This window comes from Hoplias malabaricus, chromosome 5, assembly GCF_029633855.1.
Source record: "Hoplias malabaricus isolate fHopMal1 chromosome 5, fHopMal1.hap1, whole genome shotgun sequence".
NCBI classification, from domain to species: Eukaryota; Metazoa; Chordata; class Actinopteri; order Characiformes; family Erythrinidae; genus Hoplias; species Hoplias malabaricus.
Window position 1 is genome coordinate 55109556 of NC_089804.1, and position 24284 is coordinate 55133839.

Sequence of the window (24284 nt, forward strand, 5' to 3'; positions counted from 1 at the left end):
AGGTGCTATGTAATTGTAAAGATTCATACATACATTACCCACCTGTGGAGCAGGAAAAGAGCAAGATTCACATCCAGGCTCAGGATTTTCAAAGTTTGGAGTTTGAAATACTCTCCATTGTCTAAAAACCTTCAGATACCACTTCTTTGCCAGAGGGAGGGGAAGAAAGAGAGAGAGACAGAGACAGACACAATGGCAGACAGAGAGAGAGAGGATGACAGAGAGAGAGACACACAATGGCAGACAGAGCGATAGAGACAATGATAGAGAGACACAATGGCAGACACAGAGAGATAGAGACATTGACAGAGAGAGAGAGGATGACAGAGAGAGAGAGACAGACACAATGGCAGACAGAGCGATAGACAATGACAGAGAGACACAATGGCAGACAGAGCGATAGAGACATTGACAGAGAGAGAGACACAATGGCAGACAGAGAGAGAGAGAGAATGACAGAGAGAGAGACAATGATAGAGAGACACAATGGCAGACAGAGAGAGAGAATGACAGAGAGAGAGAATGACAGAGAGAGACAATGATAGAGAGACACAATGGCAGACAGAGAGAGAATGACAGAGAGAGAGACAATGATAGAGAGACACAATGACAGAGAGAGAGAGAGAATGACAGAGATAGAGATACAGAGACAATGACAGAGAGAGAGAGATAGAGAAGACAGAGAGAGATACAGAGACAACGACAGAGACAGAGACAGAGAGAGAGAGAGACGTACCTGACGGAGACACCTTTTTTGCCCATTTACAGACACTGCACCAAGAGAGCAGCAAACATCCCCAGAATAATATACAATGTGTTTTATTATTATTTCAATAGTGAACACCACCTTTAAATCTGTCTTCTCTAATAAAAGTAATAATTGCACGTGATGTAAAAGGGATGAATAATTGAGCCGTGGCTGGGACCTGGGACACTGGCTGCTGTCTCGGAGCTTGGAACTGTGCCGTTAAATGATGCATCAGTAAAGTTCATTAGTCGGGTCTTGTGTGGTTCGCTCTAGATTTTGGAAACGAACCATCTTTCAGACGCCTAAGACGTCTTTTAAACACAGTGAACGTGTAAATACAGACTGAATTAGTGTTTGAGTGTAAAGCATAATGTTTATCACCAAATGTAACAATAATAAAATACCTCCATGTTGTCAGTGGAGTGTGTGAATAAAGACGTTATTTCTATTTATGTATTTCATGCTCTGGGGCACCCCCTACTGTAATTCATTTTTACAGCACTGTACTGAACATCAATAGGCAGAGCAGGGAGGGAAAGTTGTTTCCTACCCTCTTCTAATAGTTACACAGTGCAGTTTCTGCAGTGCTGAGCCAAGAGTAACAACCACAGACGCTGTATTCTGCCCATTACATTTAATGTCAAAACTACTGTGTGTTTCACCTTGTGTGGGTATCTTTTACTTTCCCAAGCTGAAGACATGATGACACCCCCTGGCATTTCAGAGCATTGGTGGCGCAGTAGGTAGGTGTCGCAGTCACACGGCTCCAGGTACCTGGAGGTTCTGGGTTCGATTCCCGCTCAGGGTGACTGTCTGTGAGGAGCGTGGTGTGTTCTCCCTGTGTCTGCGTGGGTTTCCTCCGGGTGTCTGTCTGTGAGGAGTGTGGTGTGTTCTCCCTGTGTCTGCGTGGGTTTCCTCCGGGTGACTGTCTGTGTTCTCCCTGTGTCTGTGTGGGTTTGCTCCGGGTGCTCTGGTTTCTTCCCACAGTCCAAAAAAACACGTTGGTAGGAGGATTGGTGATTCAAAAGTGTCTGTAGGTGTGCGTGAATGTGTGTGTGTTTGTGTTTCCCTGTGAAGGACTGGCGCCCCCTCCAGGGTGTATTCCTGCCTTGCGCCCAATGATTCCAGGTAGGACCCTGAACTGGATAAGCGGTTACGTATATTGACTGAATTGAATACTTACATACTTAAAGAGTAGTGGGGCAGAGGCTTTAAGACACTTCCCACCTCTGGGAGCTTGACACAAACATGACAACAGACAGTAAAACTTCAGGATTTTGGTATTTAACTTAATTTTATTAAAATAACCATTATATAACCAAACAGTATGTACTCAAGATTCTGCAATACAACCTTCAAAAAGAAACAGCTGACCGTCACTAAAATCTCGAAACCACTTTACAACGCTGAACCCTACTTTTCTAATCAACACTGGTGACGTGAACCTGAACCGTCCAAACAAGTCATGACAAACATCTACAGATTCTGATTGTATTGTAATAAAACTCCACATGCAAAAGGCACAGGGATTGAGAAAGTCTGACAACTGCTCTGAGCAGTGTCGGTTCTCATGAAGAACTTCGCTTCTGTGCTTTGCCAACCAGAGCTTGTGAAAGGCAAGGCTGCAATCTCTTCCACTCTTAGAGGCACAGATGTCTCAAAGGCGTTTTTCAGACCGCGACATAAAAGGCATAAAAAGGCACCTTTTCTATAACCGGCCTCCAGAACGGACACTTGTGGCAAAACGGGCCGGCGCTGAAAGCTAGAGAAGCCGTAGTCTACTGTACTTTGCGAAGTGAAGAAGTCTGTTGTCGTGCAGGGAAACCGCAGAGAGATCACAGGCTTCTCGTGGTGGTAAAACACAACACAGATATTGGCAAATACTTCAAACTCCTTCAGCATTTCAAAATGAAGTCACTTTCGGCTGCTGCTTCATTTACATTTACACGCTTCAAACTGATAGAATTGAGCTTCAAACGGTTTGGCGAGTTTCGACTCATAAAATCAACTTATTTTTTTAAATTTTGCACAAATTAGACCTCAAGGAAAGACCTGAAAATGCTGTTTCTGAGGAACAAAAAGGGAGTACATATACAGACCCACGCTGGATTGCTTTGGCCCCTTTTGGACCAAAAAAAAACAAACTATGACAAGTGCATTTGACTCTGAGACTGCTAAGAAAAGAAATGAAGAAACATTTTACAGGTCTCAGCCGAGAGGTTTTAGGTCATTGTCCTTTAGGCAGACTTGGCCGTCAGAGGTGAAAAGGCTCAGCGTAAAAAACTTCTAGAATACGTCCGTCAGAAGCGAATAAAAGCCCAACGTTCGCTTCCGCTCCGAGGCTGCTCTGCTACATCGGGCGGCAGTGGCCCCTGACCACTGGGGGTTTGGTGTGGACCGCTCCGTCAGAAGACGGGCAGCTTCATGGAAGTCAAAGTGCAGGAGTTGATGTCTTCGGTTTGCGCAGCTCGTGGTATGTACGGCTCTGAAGCGCTGCGGTTGATTTTGGGGAGGGCGTGCTGCAGCAGCTCGATGGAGGACAGGATCTACAGGAGCATGAGGAAATTAAGTGGACAAGAATTACACAACAACAAAAGACCCAAAGAGTGTAAGGAGACGATTTGGTTAATGACATGTGGTGTAAATGATACTGCACTCGTATAAAGCAAAGAAATACACCAATAGAAAGTTTCTCTCCTCTCCTTGAATCTGTCCTTTCAAATTAAAAGCCCTCTGCTGAGGTTTGTAATTGGGAATTTGTGACATCACATACCATTGTGAAGCCAGAGTAATGTAGCGGAGAAATATGATGTTGCAGAAACATTGCTGCTGAACTCTATCTGAAGGTTTAACTCCACAATATTGTGATAAAGACTAAATTCAAGGCGAGTCGATCTGAGAGAGCGAGAGCTTTCTCTTCATCGTGTACCTGTGGAAACAGAGGCCTCTCCTCTTTGGACTTTTTAATGCAGTCGGCGACTAGCCGCTTCATGGCTTTGGGACAGCTCTTATACAGCTTACTGAGATCTGGGGACAGATAACCTCTGCCAACCATGAAGATGATCTACAAACGAGAGAGAGAGAGACAGAGACACACACACACAAAGAGAGAGGCAGAGAGAGAGAGAGAGACACACACAGAGACAGAGAGAGATACAGACAGAGAGACAGACACAGACAGAGGGACAGACAGAGAGAGAAAGACAGGCAGAAAGAGACACAGACAGGGAGGGAGAGAGAGAGGGACACACGGAGACAGAGAGGCACAGAGAGAGACAGAAACGGAGACAGAGACAGAGAGAGAGAGACAGAGAGAGAGAGGCAGAAAGACACAGTGAGAGAGGCAGAGAGAGAGACAGAGACAGGGAGGGAGAGAGGGAGGCAGAGAGAGAGACAGAAACGGAGACAGAGACAGACAGACAGACAGACAGAGAGAGGCAGAGAGAGAGAGAGACAGAGATCATTCATTGAACACTGATGCATTGTTGGTACACATGTAGAACTGCTGTAAAACAAGTAATATCATAAATTTAATATTATGACATTTTCATGATATAGTAAGTTGGCTCTGGAGCCTACCAACACACAAACTGTGAAACAAGACGACTCAGGCAGACCGCAAAGAAATCTTACTAAGTCAAAACACATGGGCCTTTCTGATTTTGCCCCACTTCTGATGTCAAGTTTGGAGACTTCAGAATCTCAAAAACATAAGAAGCGCAGAGAAATAAGAGCACTGAGTAAAGACAGATAAAAAACAGAGAACAGAAGAGAGAGAGAACTCCTCGATCCTCACTGCTGTGCACTCGGAGCTGGGGTCAACAGCGAGTGGCTCATGGTGACTTAAAGAAACAGACGCTGAAACCAGTGTCTGCTGTGGGGTTTGATCCTTGTGATGTTTTGACCAAAACATACAAAAATAAATACATTTTTAAAAAGGGATCTGATAGATGCAACAAATAAAATGTAACCCTGCATTAAAATGTGCACAAGTGTGTTCTCCTTTTCCCACTTATGTCCAAAACATGTCATTAGTCCAGGGTGCCCAAACCCCAACATATCTTCATTAGTGCCAGTTAAAAAGAGGAACAGAGAGTGACGCCAATGGGTCATTTATCACTGTGTGTGTCAGAGACTGGCATGGCCTCAGGCTCCTGCTCGGCCTGGCCCAGTCACTGTGGAGCCTCAACACTAAATTTAGCCTGAAATCTAACCTGGGCTCTAAAGTCCCACATCACAAGACGGCCTCACTCCACAGCTCCTGGCTCGCTTGTTTGTTTGTTTGTGTCGGCATTTAGCCTCAGTCCATTCCCTTTGATCTGGACTACAGCCAACCACAGCCTTCAGACTAAACTCTGCCCCGGGCCTAGACTCTACGCTCTGCTCTGAAAAGAGTGACACTTATGTGGGTCACACAAGTGGGAGAAAATATGAATCCTTATATACACTGTGATTCTCTCAAAAGATTCAGAATCGATTCACGAATTTTCACTCTGAAGCTTCTCCAATGGGTGACGAACAAACTTCATGTAGCTCACAACCCAAGCTAGTGGTTTCAACACTAAAAACTGACGAAATTCGGCAGGTGTCTAGGCAGCTTTAAGTGAGTAAACAAACCTACTTTGGTGTGTTTTATCAGTGCAGGACCATACCTGATCTCTGTTGGCTATTTGTGAATACGGAAGCTCTCCAGTCATCAGTTCAAACAACACGATGCCGTACGAGTAGACGTCCGATTGGAAGCTGTACGGGTTGTTGTCCTGCATTCGGATCACTTCAGGAGCCTGAGTGAGAGACAGCCAACACTTCAACAATGACAAATTAAACAATCTATTACTTCTGCTAATAAAGATAACACAGATCCAGCACTGATGCATACACTAGAAAGGTTAAGGCGATGGCTAATAAATATTAAGATACACAACAGCTAAAGCTGAACAGGTAATTTGACTGTATATATGCAATTACTTAATCGTCATTCACCAGAGTTCACACACAACTAGTGAAATGTCACGTTATTTATATATTTTTTAATATTAAAATAATTCAACATTTTCATTCATTAATTATCTGTAAGCGCTTATCCAGTTCATGGTCACAGTGGGTCCGGAGCCTACCTGGAATCATTGGGCGCAAGGCGGGAATACACCCTGGAGGGGGCGCCAGTCCTTCACAGGGCAACACACACTCACTCACACACACACACCCCCTACGGACACTTTTGAGTCGCCAATCCACCTACAAACGTGTTTTTGGGCCGTGGGAGGAAACCAGAACACCCGGAGGAAACCCACGCAGACACAGGGAGAACACTATACCATTAGAGTTTCTTTTAAAAAATAGGGTTTAAATTTCCTTATTTAAATATGCTCATTCCTCTTTATTTAAACTCCGTAACAAAGAGTCAACCACTGTGTACTCAATGTAGCCGAGGTAATACACAAAATAAGATACATTTCTATAACAAAGCAAATGTTCACATATAAAATTCCAAAAGCAAAACAAAGCATGTGAAAATATTTACAACAAACTGATCACTTGTACTTCTGAGTAACCGTAAAGCAATCTGTTGACATGTCGACAACTGACCATCCATAATATGGATCCCGACGGCTGTTCCACTTGATGAGAGCCGCTCCACCTGGCCTTTACTGTGGCGAGGCCAAAGTCCCCAATCTTCACCGCCAAGCCTTCATGCAAGAAGATGTCTGTTGTTGAGTTAAAGATGTACGGATGGAGGAGGGAGCTCAGCGTACACTGTGGTGCATACAAGTTCGTTCAACCTTGACTCAGCTGCTTTTACGACATTAAAACCAAGAGCTCAACAGTGTGAGATATCAAAAAACCAGCAACACATAGCTTAGGAATAATTAGCTAGTTTGTATTTAACACCATAGGGCCGTGTTCATGGCAAGAAAGGTAGCAAGATGTAATTGATTTATTAATACAGTTTTATATTAGTGTGTAGTTGTAGTTTTTAGTTTGTAATAAACGCACGGAATGTGTTTGGATTAATCAATGGTTCTTTGATATATTTAAAAGCATTTTTACACCTGAAATCGAACTCTCCTACGTTTTCTCCCTTGGCGCAGTTTGTTTGGGCAGGTGTGAAAAAGTAATCGCACTCAGAAGGAGAGAAAGAAAGAGTAAGAGAGCGAGAGTAACGTAAGGAATAATTAAAGTAAGGACTCTCGTAAAGATTTTAAAAGAAAGGATACTGTTTGACTTCATGTCCCGGTGAATGATGTTCTTTGCGTGCAAGTAGCTGAAAGGAATAAACCAAACATTACATATTCAACTCATTACAAACAGCCTTTTAAAACCTATCAGGACACCTTCTGAACTTCCAAACTCACTCCATGCCCTGAGCGGTCTGTCTGGCGATGTCGATCAGCTGGATCATCTGGAAGTTGGTCTCCTGCACATGGAGGTGTTTGTACAGACTGCTGCCCTCGCACCACTGCGTCACAATGGCGAGGTTATCTTTCGTCATGTAGCCCATGAACAACAGGATGTTGACGTGTCTGGTTTTCCTGCGGTCAAGCAGAGGGCCAGAGGAGTCAGAAATCACAGGCGTCAACTATCAGCATGGAATGGCTTATTCAGCATCATTTAGGGGTGGATGATATGAGACCAGTTTTACCAAAACACTCAGAAATACTTTCACTGTACACAGTGCGATGGTTGGATCTTCAGATGAAAATGAACTAGACGTTTAACTAATAATGCTCTACTTGTTATGAAACTTTATATCAATGTTCTTTAAACACTAACACAGCCATAATATTCTCAAACAAGGGAACTAGGCAAGCTCAGTTTGCCACATCGCCAACATAAGCCAGTTACTTAAGCATACACGCTTACAACAAAGTTCATCAGGCAGAAAGGAAACCGCTAGTGTTTCACAGACGGTATGAAGTTTTAATGCTGGGATGCAGTGTTTTCTTTTCTCCAAACACAACTCATTCTCATTTAAACCTAAAAGAGCCATCTTGGTGTCATCTGACCACAAAACACTGTTCCAATAGTTTCTGGCTCGTCCATGTGTTCTTCAGCAAGCTGTAGATGGTGATGCAGAAAGGTTCTTTTTGGAGAGCAGTGGCTTTCTCCATGCAGCACTACCATGCACACCATGGACGTTCAACTGACGGCAGACTAAACACTTCCCCAAATGTGTTAAAGACACTTGACTCTAATCCTAAAGGTTCATATATATTGCCACTCGCCGATATGAAATAATGGATAATTTTCCTCCAGAAATGGATGACCAAGTGTCATATTATTATTATTTATATGGTTCTCTTTAACTATTTTTAAGCATTATTTGTAAATCTAATGAAGTTTTAGGTCAAATTCATGCAGAAAATCTAAAGAGTCTTTAGAGAGACATCATAATTTCTAAAGCACCACTGTATATTACTGCCCACCTCCAACATCAGTTTAGCATTGCGAACTATGCTAATCACATGCTAAAAGCTCCCTATTCTTATGGATTACGCTAGTTCTTAGTCAGCAAATTTTCACTAGTCAATACCCATCCATTTAATGGAATTGGGCATTTTGAGCCACAGATTTTCAGGGCGAATATATTCCACAAGCAAAACTTCAGAGTGTTCCAGTTTGGTGAACTCTGACACAAATACACATCCTCGACCAACAGCGCTGTTGGTTTGGCTGCTGTGATAATGGAGGGCTTTGTACAGCAATACTGTAGACGCAAAATGGAAAAATCAGTCATGGCACTGAGAAACCGTGAAGAGGGTTTTGTGCTGAAATACATTACAACTCACCGAAGAACTGCCACCTCATTGCGGAAGGCCTGGAACTGCTCCGGCGTTGGGTCTGTAACTTTTAAAATCTTCACTGCCACATCACCTGCAAGTCACCGAAGAGAGGAAGAGAGCTAAAATGTTGTGAGGTCCATGTGCAACACTGCAGCAAAGACCTGAGAGTTTGAGAAGAAAGAAGGGCACTCGCTTCAACTACAAATGGAGAGCTTACCGTGCCATTTCCCTTTGAAAACTGTTCCAAAGGAACCAGATCCAATCCTGGAGTGCAGAACTACCTCGCTGGCTTCGATCTCCCAGTAGTAGCTGGAGTCTCTCTTATCCCTTGGGCGCTACAAGACGATAAACCATCATTGCAGTGTTGCTACAACAGTTTGATTTAGCATTTCAATCTTTTTAATTAACATGGTTAATTACCAAAACTGAGTATACTCAGCATCCACAGTGGTTTTGTTCCAGAAACTTCTGCGTATTTATAGATACTCAAGTCCCATATATAAAATGGGTTTGTTTTTGTATACACCCTACGCACTTCCTCCTATTCACTTTAAGTACATGCTAGATAATACGTGACAGCTAATTTAACTTAAAGTGCTATGTAAATACATGTTATACACCATTGTTTAAGGAATAGTGACAATTCCTAGCAGCATATGAAAGGGACATGAAGCAAACTAAGCTGGAGAGGCAGCAATCAGGTAAAAGGTGGGATGCCTACACTTCATTCGCATGTATTCAGTGATTCAGAGTGAAGCTAGGAACCTTCAGTTGGCCCTGGAGCTAAAAGATAATGATTCCAACTAGTTGAGGGCTACAAACTCAGAAATAATCATGGTCTACCAGAGGTGTTACATGTGTTCCTTCTCTTTTATGCTTCACAGGATGTGCTTGAAAAAGGGGAAGTGTTCTCAATACAACTACGCTGCGTCTAGGTGGAAGGGAAGTGGTGTGCTTGAGAGCTCACGATTTTGTTTTTCTCCTGAGAATTGAAGGACGATGCCCTCTCTTTCTGAGCTGGTGCTGGAGCTTTGGATTGGTTCCAGCCAGTCGGACTCTGGCTTGGGGAACTACCAGCTGTAGAAAACAAAAAACACATACTGCATTTCTCAGTTTCAGTAGGTGTTAATGTACAGCACGTTTCAATTTGTCCGCATTTGCAGACAATAATGTAGCCTTTACCTTACCTGAGCTGTGACCTTGACGTATCGCGTCCTGCACGGAGACGTGTAAATAAATACATAAATTAGTTATATGAGTTATGGAAGAATGTAACAAATTCCAACAGTCCTTTTTGTTCGTCTATTTAAATATTAAAAAGATAGCTTACAATAAACAGTAAAAACACGCTGTGCTCTTATAGAGAAGCTGCTGGAAGGTTTTGCTGATCTTTGGCTACATAAAGGACCATTGAATATTTAAAACTAGAGGTTTCGAAGAGGTGAACAATACCTACTCTTCTCTTCAGACAAAATCGTCGGCACCAGGAGCTAGGAGAAGTATTCTGGCAATTTAGCTACTCCCCAGCATGGCACAACGACAGAATAAAGAGAAAAGGGAAATAGAGAGAGGGTGAGGGTGAAAAGAGAAGTGGACAGAAAACTAACTGGTGTCCAGATCAAAAAGTGAACCTGCTTTTGAGAAACAAATGCCACAGCTTAATTATGATGAGTTGATATTGCCTTTTTTATGTTGTTGAAAGTTGCAATATGCAAATGAGCCCCAGTATTTTCCCCAGTCACATACATAACAACAACAAGAAATGGCATTTGGATGAATCAGGTCGTTTTGATCAAAGTAATGCAGGTCATTCTTCAGCTAAAACTCAACCCTGATTCACCAGTGAAATTCTTGACCCGTTGCATGTCGTTTCAAAATAACATGACACCAGCTAGTGATGAACAGAAAAGGGTGAAACACCACAAGATCTGAATGTTTACTTAGCAGAAGTAAAGAAACTATCTAAGAGTGAGAAGAAGTAGAAGGGGGGGGGGGGGGGGGGGAATTAAGGCAGAGGCATGCCTGGGATGGCTGGTGCACTCCTTGCTATTTTAAGAGTGCCTTAAAGAAAACCTGAGAAGAGGAGAGAGAGGTCCTGTTGTTACCTCGACCAAGCTGCTGTCGACAGCCAGGGCCGTGCTGACCATGTGCACATTGGGCGTGGAGGTGGAGCGCTGCCTCTGCGAGAGGGCACCTCCCGAGGGGGGGTACGCCGTGGAGTAATTGAAGGCATGAGGCGTCGAATGTCGGTGCAATGAACTGGAACCCAGACAAAAGAAAACATCAGAATACAACAACCGAGCAAAACATCATAAGCTGGCCTTGCTCATATCCCCTCAAGCGTTCATGAGGCGGTGGGTTCATTAAGCGTTCATTATGCACTCGCCTGAAGGTGGAGACTAAACTGGATTTGAATTAAGATTGTGGCTGTCTTTAAATTCATTTTCATCAGTGCTTAAATCAGTATTCACACTAAGGGCAAAGGAACTGTAGGAGGTGTAGGTGAGAGGTGAAATGGCAAAATTTCATTTTAATAATAAAGCATCAACATTAGTGACAAACTACCACAAGGGTCAAACAACACAGCAGCATTCAGCATCTGTCTAATTCAGCATCAGTGTCTGTCACACTGCCATCATCATCTCGTTCTTGTTGTTAGCTAGCTTCTCTAATTTCTCAGCTCGCATGTGTCTGTTTTACCCTGTTTAAACCCATCTTTGCGCTCTCAGATAAACACAGGTCCACCACTGATCAAAGAGACTCGGATGAGGAGGTGGTACAATTATAATCGCTTGCACACGTGACGTCAGAATTGGAGCACAATCCAAACAGCTCGTATTAACCATGTTTTCCGACAAAACCAGAAAAAACAGACGGGGTGGTCTTCCCCAGATATACACTTCCGACACCACTATTGACCTTCGGGATCAATAAAAGTAGGTTTGGAAGGCATTCCTGACCCCCAAATTAATGTGTAAATGCACTGACGATTGTCTGAATACATGCGCCAGTAGAACATGCGCCACCCGAACGTTTTAAGTACTAAGCAAACATCTCTTTTTTCTTTCAAAAGTAACATCATATTTTTCCATACGGCCATTTTGTGCCAGAGAAGCTGAACAAGCCCGTATTCTATTTGTGGAAACAATGTTATGGGATCAGATTTGCCACAGTGCTCACTTCATAACACTCAGTGTTTACAATTTGTCAAAACTGGCAGCACTGTTTTCATGGCCGACTAAGAAGGAAAAGCCTCGCTAAACAATACACCCTGTTCGTGCCTGCGCTCCAAGCAGCTCTCTGACCTGTGTGCATTGGTAACCCCGAGGATGTAAAAAGAAACAGGGATTAATTCAGTTCTAAGTCCCTGTTTAACACTGAAGCACAATCATTATTAAACACAGCAGTGATTAAACAAACCTCCAATCAAAACGATCTTCTTACATTAATGCTACAGCCATTTTGGTTTGGAAGCTTTCTTATGAAAACAAGCTTCAGAATGTTATTTTTTGGCCCCCAGAATAAAGCAAAAATGCCTTAATAATCATAATTATGCCACTTAAAACAATTAACCAGTCATGACTGGTCAAAAACGCCTTCAACGTCAACATAAAACTCTCATCAACCACAGAACGTGTAGGACATCCTCATTCAACCGAACATGTTCTTTCCTGAAAACTTAATCATTATAATAATGCCTATAGATCACTGGGTAAGATTGGTTTAGAACCTGATTTGACCCAGCCCTGTCACATTGTTTATAACAACCTGAACATCTAACTGTAGCTTGAAGTAAGGGGTCTTACCTGCTGGGGATCCTGGAGAGGGATTCCCTCATTCTCCTTGAGGTAAAAGGAGGCAAAGACGGGCCCCCACCTTCACCAGGGGTCGGAAATAACCTTCCAAAAGAAACAGTCAAGATAAATCAAGACAAAAGTATGCTTTGAAAGGCATTAATCCATGTTAAATAATATGTAGTTATTAATATCTGAGAGTGAGTTTGGGTTGCTTTCATTTTCTTCTTTCTTCACATAAATTGTATTATTTAATTCAAGTAAACAATTAAAAGTCCAAGCATGAATATTATTTATTTTGAAGCTTTAAAAACAGATATTCTCCCTCTTTTCCACAACTGAACACAGTTCTGGGCGTTATTAAAATGTATTAAAAGTACAAAGCCAACATTTTAAATGTTGAAACTGGGACAAATGTTGAAATTTGTCTTTTAAAAAAATATATTTGTTCTTTAATTAGATTTGCCAATTTTGAATTTGTTGTCAGCAGGAGCACATTTGAAAAAGGTTAGAAGAGGAGCTTGTTTACCATAGTGTTATATCACTACTTCTTGCATTTGAGAACTGAGGAGACCAGTTGCTAATTTTGTTTAGAAAGGTTTGTGAGTAAAGCTGATTTTTTTTTAAAAAACAGTACATTTGAGTTGTGGATTACAACATAGTTAGACCTTAGAAATGAGTTATTAGTCTGCAGCCTCTTTTCACGGACAGAGGAGTCCACTACAAACCACCACTGAAGTGATGTGAAAGTTAATGTGCGGAAAGTTGCTTGCTTTGGTCAAAACACCACAAGGATCAAACCCCACAAGAGCGTTCTTCCCCGCTTTCAGCATCTGACCCTGACTCGGTGCTCTTATTTCTCTGCAAAGGTTGTGTCTTGCTCTGTTTAACTCTCTAGCATTTGTACTTTTACATAAACACAGGTACAACACTGCAATTGGAGAGACTCAGACCCTGTCAACAATCGTGTGAAAGAGGAAAATTGAACACTAACATCACACAGCGTGTCTGTCTCGGGCTGAAACTGAAACAGCTCCTCACTCCCTAAACAGTGAATTACATAAGTCATAAAATTCCAATGTTTACATTCAGATAGCCCTGAATTTCTTAGCCCTTTTTGCTTGGTCTAATAAAATGAATATGAAAACAAAACTTCCAGCAATCACCACATCTTCGAAAACTGAATAAACATTTTGATTGCGTAAGAATAAGTTCCAACCTTAAAATATATCTGATATTACTGAGCATAACACAACATGTGAGCAGTTCAGAAGTTACTAAGCAACCCTTATCTCACAAACCCAACACATCTAACCCCCCCCCCCCCCCCCCCCCCCCCCAGATAAAAATGCTCTGACGCGTCTGAAATCATTGTTGCACATTTATTTTCAAAGCATCATGTAGCAAGCAACTTTCCGCACGTTAACTTTCACATCACTTCAGTGGTGGTTTGTTGTGGACTCCTCTGTCCGTGAAAAGAGGCTGCAGACTAATAACTCATTTCTAAGGTCTAACTATGTTGTAATCCACAACTCAAATGTACTGTTTTAAAAAAAAAAAAAAATCAGCTTTACTCACAAACCTTTCTAAACAAAATTAGCAACTGGTCTCCTCAGTTCTCAGTTCGCTTAGTCCCTGTCTGGAAATACACCCCACAGGTTTAAATGATTTGAACATCATTGCATTCTGTTTATATTTACATTTAGCACTGCATCCAAGCTTCACTGTCATTTTTTTTGTGTCACAAACAGAAAATGTGACACAAAATGGACTCCAAATCAAGAGTCACAGAAAAAGAAGCAGGACTTCATGGGTATTATAGCAGTGATATAATGCTCAACATCTATCAAACTAACTGCTGGAAATACCGTTAAATATCTGGGATCGGTTATCCAGATAATTTCAGCCCAGAGTTGAGGACCGTCCAATAGAAACGTCCCTCAGCACTATTCCTATTGAAAAGCATTGACTTTGGGCTTATTTTATCACGCTGAACCTCACCGTGAGAAAAAACAAAACTGAAACACAACCACATCATTCATCTCCTCGCTCTGAACATTCTGGGTAAACATGACAGACACGGTTTTCCTTACAGGAGTTGCCTGATGTTACTCCAGTCCACACACATTGTAGGAACCTTCGTGCTGCAATGCTCATGGAATTTATATCCGCACGTCTGGCAACGAAAGCCATTCAGAAGGAACTTCTGGCAGATGTCGCAGAAAGCCAACTTCAGAAATGTTTTTCGAACCTGAGAAACGAAGAGGGAGAGGATAATTAGGGCAAACCAAGTAACCCTGGGTTCAAAACATGTGGACGTGTTCCGTTGCACTCACAAAATTGTGTGTGGTCAAGGGAACGTGGTCTAAAACCTCCACCAGCAGCTCCTCCCCGATGAGCGAGGTTGAGTCTGTGTTCCAATCCATTCTAGACTTCTTACTGAAATTGTAGAGAAAAAAATAAGCTTTGCAAAGTGCTTGTTACTATAAAACACACCCTGTTATAATCCAGCTGTTCTACACAACGGATAAATACTGAATACTGAGAAACGAACCAAACCACGAACGCTCAAATAAGGGCGCAGACCACGGCACAAATAAGCTCTCTATACTAAAACTGGCTTATTTATTATTATACTTATTTTAAATAGAGCGTTTTCACCATCAACAGCTCTGTGTTTTATTTGGTTCATCACTTCTACAAACTAACACTTGCAGCCGCCCTGTTGCCTCACCTCCCTGACCTCAGTTCAGCGGTTTACAAACAGGCCCACAATTCTGTCCATTGTTTACCAATTGCGTGGAAATGCTGCAGTTACTCAAACTGAAACAAGCATTAGTTGCAGATGAGAAGCTGAGTGTACACGTGACATCACAGCTTTGAAGTCTAATAGCTGTCAGAAACACGCTAGTGTCAAGTCCTTCACAAATACATGATAAAGATTTGAGTTATTTATTAATATGTTAGACATTTTAAATTCTTCTGCTTGTTCCACACACAATAAAAACATTTTTGGTGAATCCCGTTTCTTATTTCGACTTGTGTTAACCTTCCGAGCTCCAGAGTATTTCTTGGGCTTGGTCTCAGCTGGTTTTTCTTGTTTCTGCTTTGCCCTTTGTGTGATGAAGTCCAAATTGCTCACGTCTGACTCCAACTATAGATTACGTCCAGGAAGTCGATGAAACTGTGGGCTTTCTTCATGTGGATTTCACAAAATACTGTGCGATTGAATTCCTTCCCTGGAAAAAAGTAGGGGAAAACCTGTCCTGCTCCTCCCTATATTTCCCTTACAGGTGTAACACACTACGGTGCATGCTATTTTTTTAATCAACAATTTAAAAAACAAACCGAGTTACCTCCTGTGGCCCGCATTGAGCTTGTAGACAGCGCAGCACTCGGGCTGAAGCCCTCGCACCTTCAGAGCTTTGATGAGGCAGCTGTGGAGAGTCAGACCCGTCCGCACATTCACCTGTGCAACAACAACAACAACCAATAATATAGAATTGATTTGTATTTCTTTGATATACTACAAATTTAAAGCTAGGGCAGACATGACTTGGCCAATGTTGCATCAATGAAAACTATTAGCATTAGGGCACACTGTCAGTTGTATCAGAACGGATTTGTTTTTTCTTCACACTTTAGTTTAGTTCTCTTTAGTTTAAACTCTTTCTATTGTGCAAGTATCCCAGGACTCTCCAGTGAACTGAATTTTAAATCTCAGTAAGAATGGAAACGGGCAAATTGGAGCAATAGCACGGACTGTCGTGGTGTCAATGCAGTCACGTGGATCACCGACTTCAAGAGACACTGTTGGGAGTACTCACGCTTAAAGTGCCAAAGCAAGTTATGGAATTTCATTACCGCGAAATGGTCTGTCCACTATCGTGCCTGACACTGAGGGAGGTCTGACTCCCTGGGACTCCTGCTGTTCCCCACAGCCCTGTTGTTCACCCACCCTCTACTGCTACCTGCCTTGGATGAGGTGCCCACCCACCATACCACCATTAAAGTTCATGGACCACAATGTTTATCATCGCCAATCCGCTTATATCAGAACACCAGAAGATACCAACAGACCCATGGGGCGGTAGTGACTCTGTATCAACAAATTTAGAATTATTTTTACAATAAGTCTTGGCTCTTGGCTGAGTCTTGGCTGAGCAACAACAGAGGCTCTGTTCTCCCTATTGAAGCATCACAATGATTTTGAAGCTGTAATTTTACGGTTAAAAATACTACCTAGTCTTTAATGTCCATGCCAGCGTAAAAGACCTAACTAATTGTTTGTAACAATGGACATCTGGATATATTCAATTTACGGGCATAAAGGCCATTACTGTGAATTTCACAAAGATTCTTGTTCTCCTAAAGAGTCCAGATATAAGTTTTTGTTATGACAGCCATGCCACATGACATACCACACCATATCTTACTCATTATTACGGCTGTAAGATTTACTGTTTATAAACTGAACTGAAACTGAATCAACTATGCTGTATTAAGTTTATAGAATTCAGGAAGCCAGCAGAAAGAAATATGTTTATCAACTTAAAATAAAGCCATGGACGTTTATTAAAGGACAAGTGTTCTCCAAATCATTCAGCGCTACTCACAACAGTGCGCTGCTGGTTGGGCAGGTACACTCGGATGGTGCTGCTGGTTTTGGAGTCGGGTATTTTGCCGTCATCTGAAGAGCGACGTTGGTAGGGAAATCCCTGCACCGTCGTAGGGGAGATGCAAGGGCTCTCAAAGACGGCGTCCTTCATTCCTAGCCCATTGCTGAAGGTCTTCCAGGCTCCTTGGAGGTGCTCCATTGGAATTAGATTACAGATCTGGCATTCATAAGACATTCATATGACATTCATAAAAATGAGTGACCTGTATTGGTTTGTAATTTGAATGAATCCGTCCAGTATTATTTTGGTGCAGAAGTGGTAGTTTCATCACGCGTACAGTGCACTATGTAGGAGGCAGGGGGCCATTTGGGACACAGCCCAAGTCATTTAAGCTCGGTAATGTTAATGTAGCAATTTTGCATTGGTGTGTAACTCAACAGCCAACCCTACTGTACCTTCCTGTGTACGTTCTTTGTGGCCTGAATATTAAACAACTGTACTGCAAGCTGCAAGGTGAGGAAAACCACCACAGCTTTAATGCCCAAGCGTCTGTCATGAATTCTTTTCTCTGTGTCCAATATACGGCCAGATGTTCTTCTTCTGGGAAAGCAATCACCCACAAGAACATGGCCGAGGTAAGGTAGTAATATGGGACGAGACGTTCTGCATCACAAACACATCCCAAAATAAACCATCACTCCCGAAGAAAGGAAAAAACAAACAAACAACAGTTTCACAACCGAATGCTGGAGCACCTCACAACCCTCTGACAGTCACTTGGCCTTGAGTATGATGACCATAGGGAAGTTTGCAGCTGTTCCAGAGAAATTAGAAAGGTCAAAAAAGAAGCATGATTTGACAGGATTCTTTTTGCAGAACCACCTCTTGTGAAATCAAGCCAAACTTGCAGCACAGTTTTATAAATATATCCTAATTTTCTGTGCAATCATTATTCTTGGCTAGTTCCTCCCTGGTATCTAGGACTCCCCAGATCACACAGTGTCAACAACCTGGGAGGGAGTAGGCAAAAACATGCTTCCCCTGAGACAACGAACCACCCCATTCTTTTTCCACACCGCTGCTGCTAATGCAACACCACACCATCAGACAGCTCAGAGAACTTGGAGGAGAACGCTAACAATTCAGATCTGTCTCCCCGGCCAACAGATGCCCACGTTGGCTAGGACTGAGCTCATGCGAAGGGGAAAACGTGGGGAGGATCTACCCGACCAGAATTGTTTGACCAGACCCAACTGCTCTCGGATGGCTGAGGCATCACGGTCAAAGTGTTCCACATTAGCAATGGAAAGTGAAAATAATAAACATTATGTCAGACAAGTTGACCGGTGAGTCCCCAATAAGAAAAAAAAACCTGATTCACAGGAAAGTTCTTTGCGCAGCAGTTTTGATGCTGTACTCTAAACGTGGGAGGGATAAACACACAGAGCAGTTGCAAGATAAGCATCCCTGACTAAATACTCAAGTCTACTCACTGTAAATATAGAATATTTATATTTTTATGCCTCGAGAGAGCAGCGCTAATAATCGGTTGCAGCCCTAGATTTGATCAAATGCATTAATGTGAATTGAATACAAATAAATAAATAAATAAATAAACACACACAACCCCCAACATCTCCAATTATATCGCTTTTCCACCTCATGGGTCCAGCTCTACACGACTCGACACGGCATGCTTAAAGCTTGTCGCTTTTCCACTGGCAGGGCTCCTCTGCAAAATGGAGCCGTTGACGTCGCGAAACCCATCTCTAACAGGAATCGCCAGCTTTGAAAACCACAACAACAGCGGCGGCAAAGTTCGGTGCTGTTTACTCATCGTGTATTCACAGCCTTCACTGGAAACACCGTGAGGTAAAGTTACAAGCTGCCGCTGTGAATTCGATAAAAATAAATGTGAAAGCTGCTGTAATTTAAGAGAATTTACAAGCTGCAGTTTGTGCTAAATTTGAATGAGCTCTGTATTTCGTGGTGATTGACATGGCTCTGGCCAATCAGCGCTCTGCAGGGTTTACACATCACCACTTAGTACCTACTCGGCACGGTTGGAACCCGGAGTGAGCTGGGACTGAAAACGTAATCGTTTCCAGGGACCAGGACCACATTTGGCCAGTGGAAAAGTGCCATTACAGAGCGAGACCCTCAAGATAAGGGAGAGTTCAATCAGGTAAAACAGGCATGACCAAAGCGAACACATGAGAAACCAGAGGCAAAAGAGCAGAGAAATTAGAAAACAGTACCAGAGAACAAAGACAAAGCAAGCTAAAACTGAGCTCCTGTGTACCTTGCTTAATGCTGTTGCTTCACAATGCGTGTGTGGACTCTGGGTGAACAGTGTGTGGCTCATTCTTATTTGAACGAACAGGCACTGAAAAATTCTGTTCTGAACAGAGCTGTTTAGACAAGGGGAGAACATTGCTGTGGTGTTGTATCCTTGTGGTATTTTTACCAAAGCAGGTCGCAGATGCTTCATTCAGACCCAGAACTCTTTTCACGTGTAAAACGGGAGAACCTATGTCCCCTTTAAGGTTTTAAAGTTCTGTAAATATTTCTAATAACTCGTTAAGCGTACTCAGTATTACAGCACTAGTTTTAACTTTAGCAGAACACTGTGTTCTCTTTCAGAGCGTTTGTTTCCCTCTTAACACCCAGCCTATTACACAGCCTGGTAACAAAGAGCCAGAGCGCTTACTGTGCCAAACAGCTCAGATTAGGTCAACAACTGGCTGTTAGAATTAGGCATTACTGCAGCAAACACCCGCTCTAAACAAGAAAGAAAAAGAGGAACTAGGACTTGGACTGACATTTCTCAAATGATAAATTAACTGGCTGAAGGCACTGACCACATTCAGGTTTTTTTTTTTTAATTCACACACTAAACGCTAGATATATCAGCAGATACAGCTCACTATCAGCGAATTCAGCTCCTCTAAGCTGCAGCTGCATGGGCTCGGTTTGTGTAGTCTGATGAGAAAAACATGAAATTAAATAAGTCACTCGGGAGCAGCCACACATGACTTACGTGTACAACGTGGAACTGTGTTCTCTGGAGTAATGGGACTCCATCCAATAACTTTGGGATGAGTCGGAGTGGGGTTTATGATTCAAAAATAGTCTCACATCATCAATACCTGAGCTCTAGTGTTATTGTGGCTCCATTTTATGCTATCAAGTGCTCACAGAAATGTTCCAACCTGCAGCCTAAAGTCATATAAGAGTGTATAGGCTGTTACTGGCTGTTATTATTATCATCTTAGAAATAAACATAATTTTAGAAGAAAAGTTACACGAGCAGGTATTCACAAACATTTTGGCATTCAATGGACGGCTTTCCGAACGTTTTGTCCAGAGAGAGAAAAAAATAAGCCTGGTAACTGAAAAATATTTGAGGTGGCGCAGCAGGTAGGTGGTGCAGTCACACAGCTCCAGGGACCTGGAGGTTGTGGGTTCGAGTCCCACTTCGGGTGACTGTCTGTGAGGAGTGTGGTGCGTTCTCCCTGTGTCTGCGTGGGTTTCCTCCGGGTGACTGTCTGTGAGGAGTGTGGTGCGTTCTCCCTGTGTCTGCGTGGGTTTCCTCCGGGTGACTGTCTGTGAGGAGTGTGGTGCGTTCTCCCTGTGTCTGCGTGGGTTTCCTCCGGGTGACTGTCTGTGAGGAGTGTGGTGCGTTCTCCCTGTGTCTGCGTGGGTTTCCTCCGGGTGACTGTCTGTGAGGAGTGTGGTGCGTTCTCCCTGTGTCTGCGTGGGTTTCCTCCGGGTGACTGTCTGTGAGGAGTGTGGTGCGTTCTCCCTGTGTCTGCGTGGGTTTCCTCCGGGTGACTGTCTGTGAGGAGTGTGGTGCGTTCTCCCTGTGTCTGCGTGGGTTTCCTCCGGGTGACTGTCTGTGAGGAGTGTGGTGCGTTCTCCCTGTGTCTGCGTGGGTTTCCTCCGGGTGACTGTCTGTGAGGAGTGTGGTGCGTTCTCCCTGTGTCTGCGTGGGTTTCTTCCGGGTGACTGTCTGTGAGGAGTGTGGTGCGTTCTCCCTGTGTCTGCGTGGGTTTCCTCCGGGTGACTGTCTGTGAGGAGTGTGGTGCGTTCTCCCTGTGTCTGCGTGGGTTTCCTCCGGGTGACTGTCTGTGAGGAGTGTGGTGCGTTCTCCCTGTGTCTGCGTGGGTTTCCTCCGGGTGACTGTCTGTGAGGAGTGTGGTGCGTTCTCCCTGTGTCTGCGTGGGTTTCCTCCGGGTGACTGTCTGTGAGGAGTGTGGTGCGTTCTCCCTGTGTCTGCGTGGGTTTCCTCCGGGTGACTGTCTGTGAGGAGTGTGGTGCGTTCTCCCTGTGTCTGCGTGGGTTTCCTCCGGGTGACTGTCTGTGAGGAGTGTGGTGCGTTCTCCCTGTGTCTGCGTGGGTTTCCTCCGGGTGACTGTCTGTGAGGAGTGTGGTGTGTTCTCCCTGTGTCTGCGTGGGTTTCCTCCGGGTGACTGTCTGTGAGGAGTGTGGTGTGTTCTCCCTGTGTCTGCGTGGGTTTCCTCCGGGTGACTGTCTGTGAGGAGTGTGGTGTGTTCTCCCTGTGTCTGCGTGGGTTTCCTCCGGGTGACTGTCTGTGAGGAGTGTGGTGTGTTCTCCCTGTGTCTGCGTGGGTTTCCTCCAGGTGACTGTCTGTGAAGAGTGTGGTGCGTTCTCCCTGTGTCTGCATGGGTTTCCTCCGGGTGACTGTCTGTGAGGAGTGTGGTGTGTTCTCCCTGTGTCTGCGTGGGTTTCCTCCAGGTGACTGTCTGTGAAGAGTGTGGTGCGTTCTCCCTGTGTCTGCATGGGTTTCCTCCGGGTGCTCCGGTTTCCTCCCATGCCCAAAAACACGTTTGTAGGTGGACTGGCGACTTAAGTGTGTGCGTGTTGTTTAACCATAGTTTTAATTTAAGATTTCAGCTCAAATATTATTTTCAAAAACCAGAATAGGGAAATGTTAGACATGAAGTATCAAAGTATCCCTCAAGGAAAATTAAACTCCAATTATTTGATTTAAAACTATTTTTATTATTAATGCTGCAAATAAAATCTTACTAGATATAGATTGATGGTACAGTAAATAACCTGGCTATAGTCTTTAGGATAAAGCTGAAACACTTTTTATTAGTAATTTTAATTCTAGCCTCCACTGTCAAGAACCATGTCTTAATATGTTTTAAATTGGGACATTTAGCTTCTACACAGGATTAAATCAGTTAAAGGCAACAAAACTTTTACCATCCGACTCTCTACACTCTAAAATAAAACCGACCTCCTTGGTTATTAAAGAGGATTAGGACTTTAACTTTAATGTAGTACTATATAAAAACTGCAAATAAAATTGCTATATTGTCTAAAAAACAGAGATTTTCCTCCAAACCTTTCAGCCAGGCCTAGTTCTGTCCATTTTATAAGACGTCACCTTTCACATCTAATTTCTCTAAATGACTCAGGGTATTACAATTATTTAATAGGTATTTATAATAATAAATATACACATCCAAAATACCAAAATATACAATTACACACACACACATTTATTTATTGCCGGAGGACAACTGAGGAAAATAACACGAGAAATTTAAAAAAATGGGCGCAATAGGCAATATATTAAACCCCATATTATTTATAAAATGAATATCAAAGGGAAAATAAAACAACACAAAATACAAGAAAATGTTTGTGGTAGCCGTTCAATAAATTATTTTCTAATAAACCAACACTGGCAAATAGTAGAAAGCTTGAGCACTAAAATTTACATACGTTGGGTGATAAAAATCTGTCTTTAATCTTAAAAATCTTACCCCAACTTTTCTAAACGTGAGCACGAATTTCCGTTTCTTACTTCAGCAACTTAATTTTCGTGGAGGGTGTTGTTATGTTTAAGTTTTCTCTCTCAACTTTTTCCGTCCGCCTTAAATGCTGGTGTAACTGCTGCACTATTTAAGGTGGACTGGAGAGTTACAATAAGAACCTGGCGAATAGGAAGACAACTTTCAGCTTCGTAAACCCCCACTGTTTACACTTTAATCTCTGCATTTCTTTAGCGGTTTGCCTTGTTTTAACACTCAACCCAACCCCGTTCACTCGCAAATACTTCTCGAGGTGTACAATGATGGATTTAAGCGGGGGAAAAAAAACATTTAAAACCCGCTTGCTTTTTAACTCTATTTCTCGCAGAATCCGAACCAACGTCCTTCATAAAGTGAAGCTAAGCTAACCCACACAAACCTCCCGAAACACTCCGCGAATTTTAATTAAACGCGTCTTTTAACCCGAAAGCCTCGTCTCCACACAACTGCAGACTGTGCACTGAGCGAATGGGAGTTTGAACAGAAACAGATCGAGAGAAACAGCTATTTAGAAACTGACAAAAGTAAACAGAACCTACCTTCAAGGAAAGTTTAAAAGTTTCAGCTCCGCCATAGCTCCACTGCCTCTGCCTCGACTCCAACCTCAGCGCTGACTCTGTCTCCGGCTCAGCCTCGGCTCACCGCAGGGGAACAAAAAAAAAAGCCGAGCGGCTCGGATGACGTGATCTTATTTACATATTCAAATGAGAGAGAGAGAGAGCGAGAGCGAGAGCACTATATAAAGAGGCACAATTATACAATGTTAAATTTGCTTTTACATTTATTGCTTTATAAAAATGTATTTAAACTTATTTTATTTTCATTATTTTTATTATTGTGGTTTCGTATGTTATTGTTATTTTTATAAAAAATAATGTAAAAATGTTCAATGTTTAAACTTAACCGTTGCTTGTTTGTAACGGCTGTTTAACGGTTTCCCAGTGTCGCGTTTTTTTTGTTTTGTTTTTTTTTTTAAATATAAAGCTCAAACTTATTAACCCACACTTTAACAATACAGTTGCTATGAATCCCCATTGTTGTCACAGCATTGTATATATATATTTTTTGCAACGCTGCTACAGCATTGTCCAGTAAAATCACCTTTTACTACACTTGGACTACTGGCAACACTGAAACATTCAAATGGCCTTCCAGATTATTTCTGCCGTCTGTTGTCAGAGTCTCCTAGGGTATAGTCCAACCACGCTGTCACAACTAAAGGAGTTACATTTCAACCTTGTGGGCACCTAAACAATATGTTGTCACAACAAAATTGTGTTTCCATCATGTATGTGTCGTGCCAATAAATCACACTGAGTTAAATTGAGAGAGAGAGAGAGAGAGAGAGAGAGAGAGAGAGAATGAGTCTTTGGGCAGGGACACACCCTGAAGGGGGCGCCAGTCCATCACAGGGAGACACTCACAGACTTATGGACTCTTTTGAGTAGCAAATCCACCTACCAAGGTGGGTTTTTGACCGTGGGAGGAAA

At 42.8% G+C, this 24284-nt stretch overlaps 1 protein-coding gene across 1 annotated transcript; it reads right to left on the minus strand.

Moving 5' to 3' along the window:
* Positions 1–2032: 2032 nt before the first annotated feature.
* Positions 2033–23481, minus strand: raf1a (Raf-1 proto-oncogene, serine/threonine kinase a). Its single transcript, XM_066673235.1, has 17 exons — positions 23334–23481; positions 16943–17161; positions 15683–15795; positions 14663–14765; positions 14420–14577; positions 12339–12431; positions 10638–10791; positions 9720–9747; positions 9500–9609; positions 8750–8867; positions 8539–8623; positions 7105–7281; positions 6967–7013; positions 6338–6456; positions 5401–5532; positions 3678–3812; positions 2033–3294 (listed from the first exon to the last, which is right to left on the minus strand). Exons 2-17 carry the CDS (start codon positions 17141–17143, stop codon positions 3154–3156), a joined length of 1914 nt encoding a protein of 637 aa, XP_066529332.1. The 5' UTR covers positions 17144–17161; positions 23334–23481; the 3' UTR covers positions 2033–3153.
* Positions 23482–24284: the final 803 nt, after the last annotated feature.

Coding starts and splice junctions, on each gene's coding strand:
- raf1a (XM_066673235.1), bottom strand. CDS start 17,143: ATGGAGCACCTCCAAGGAGCCTGGAAGACCTTCAGCAATGGGCTAGGA. Junction 10,792..12,338: donor CTCTCCAGGATCCCCAGCAG/GTAAGACCCCTT, acceptor TCTGGGTTCCAG/TTCATTGCACCGACATTCGA. Junction 3,813..5,400: donor AAATAGCCAACAGAGATCAG/GTATGGTCCTGC, acceptor TCTCGTTTGTAG/ATCATCTTCATGGTTGGCAG.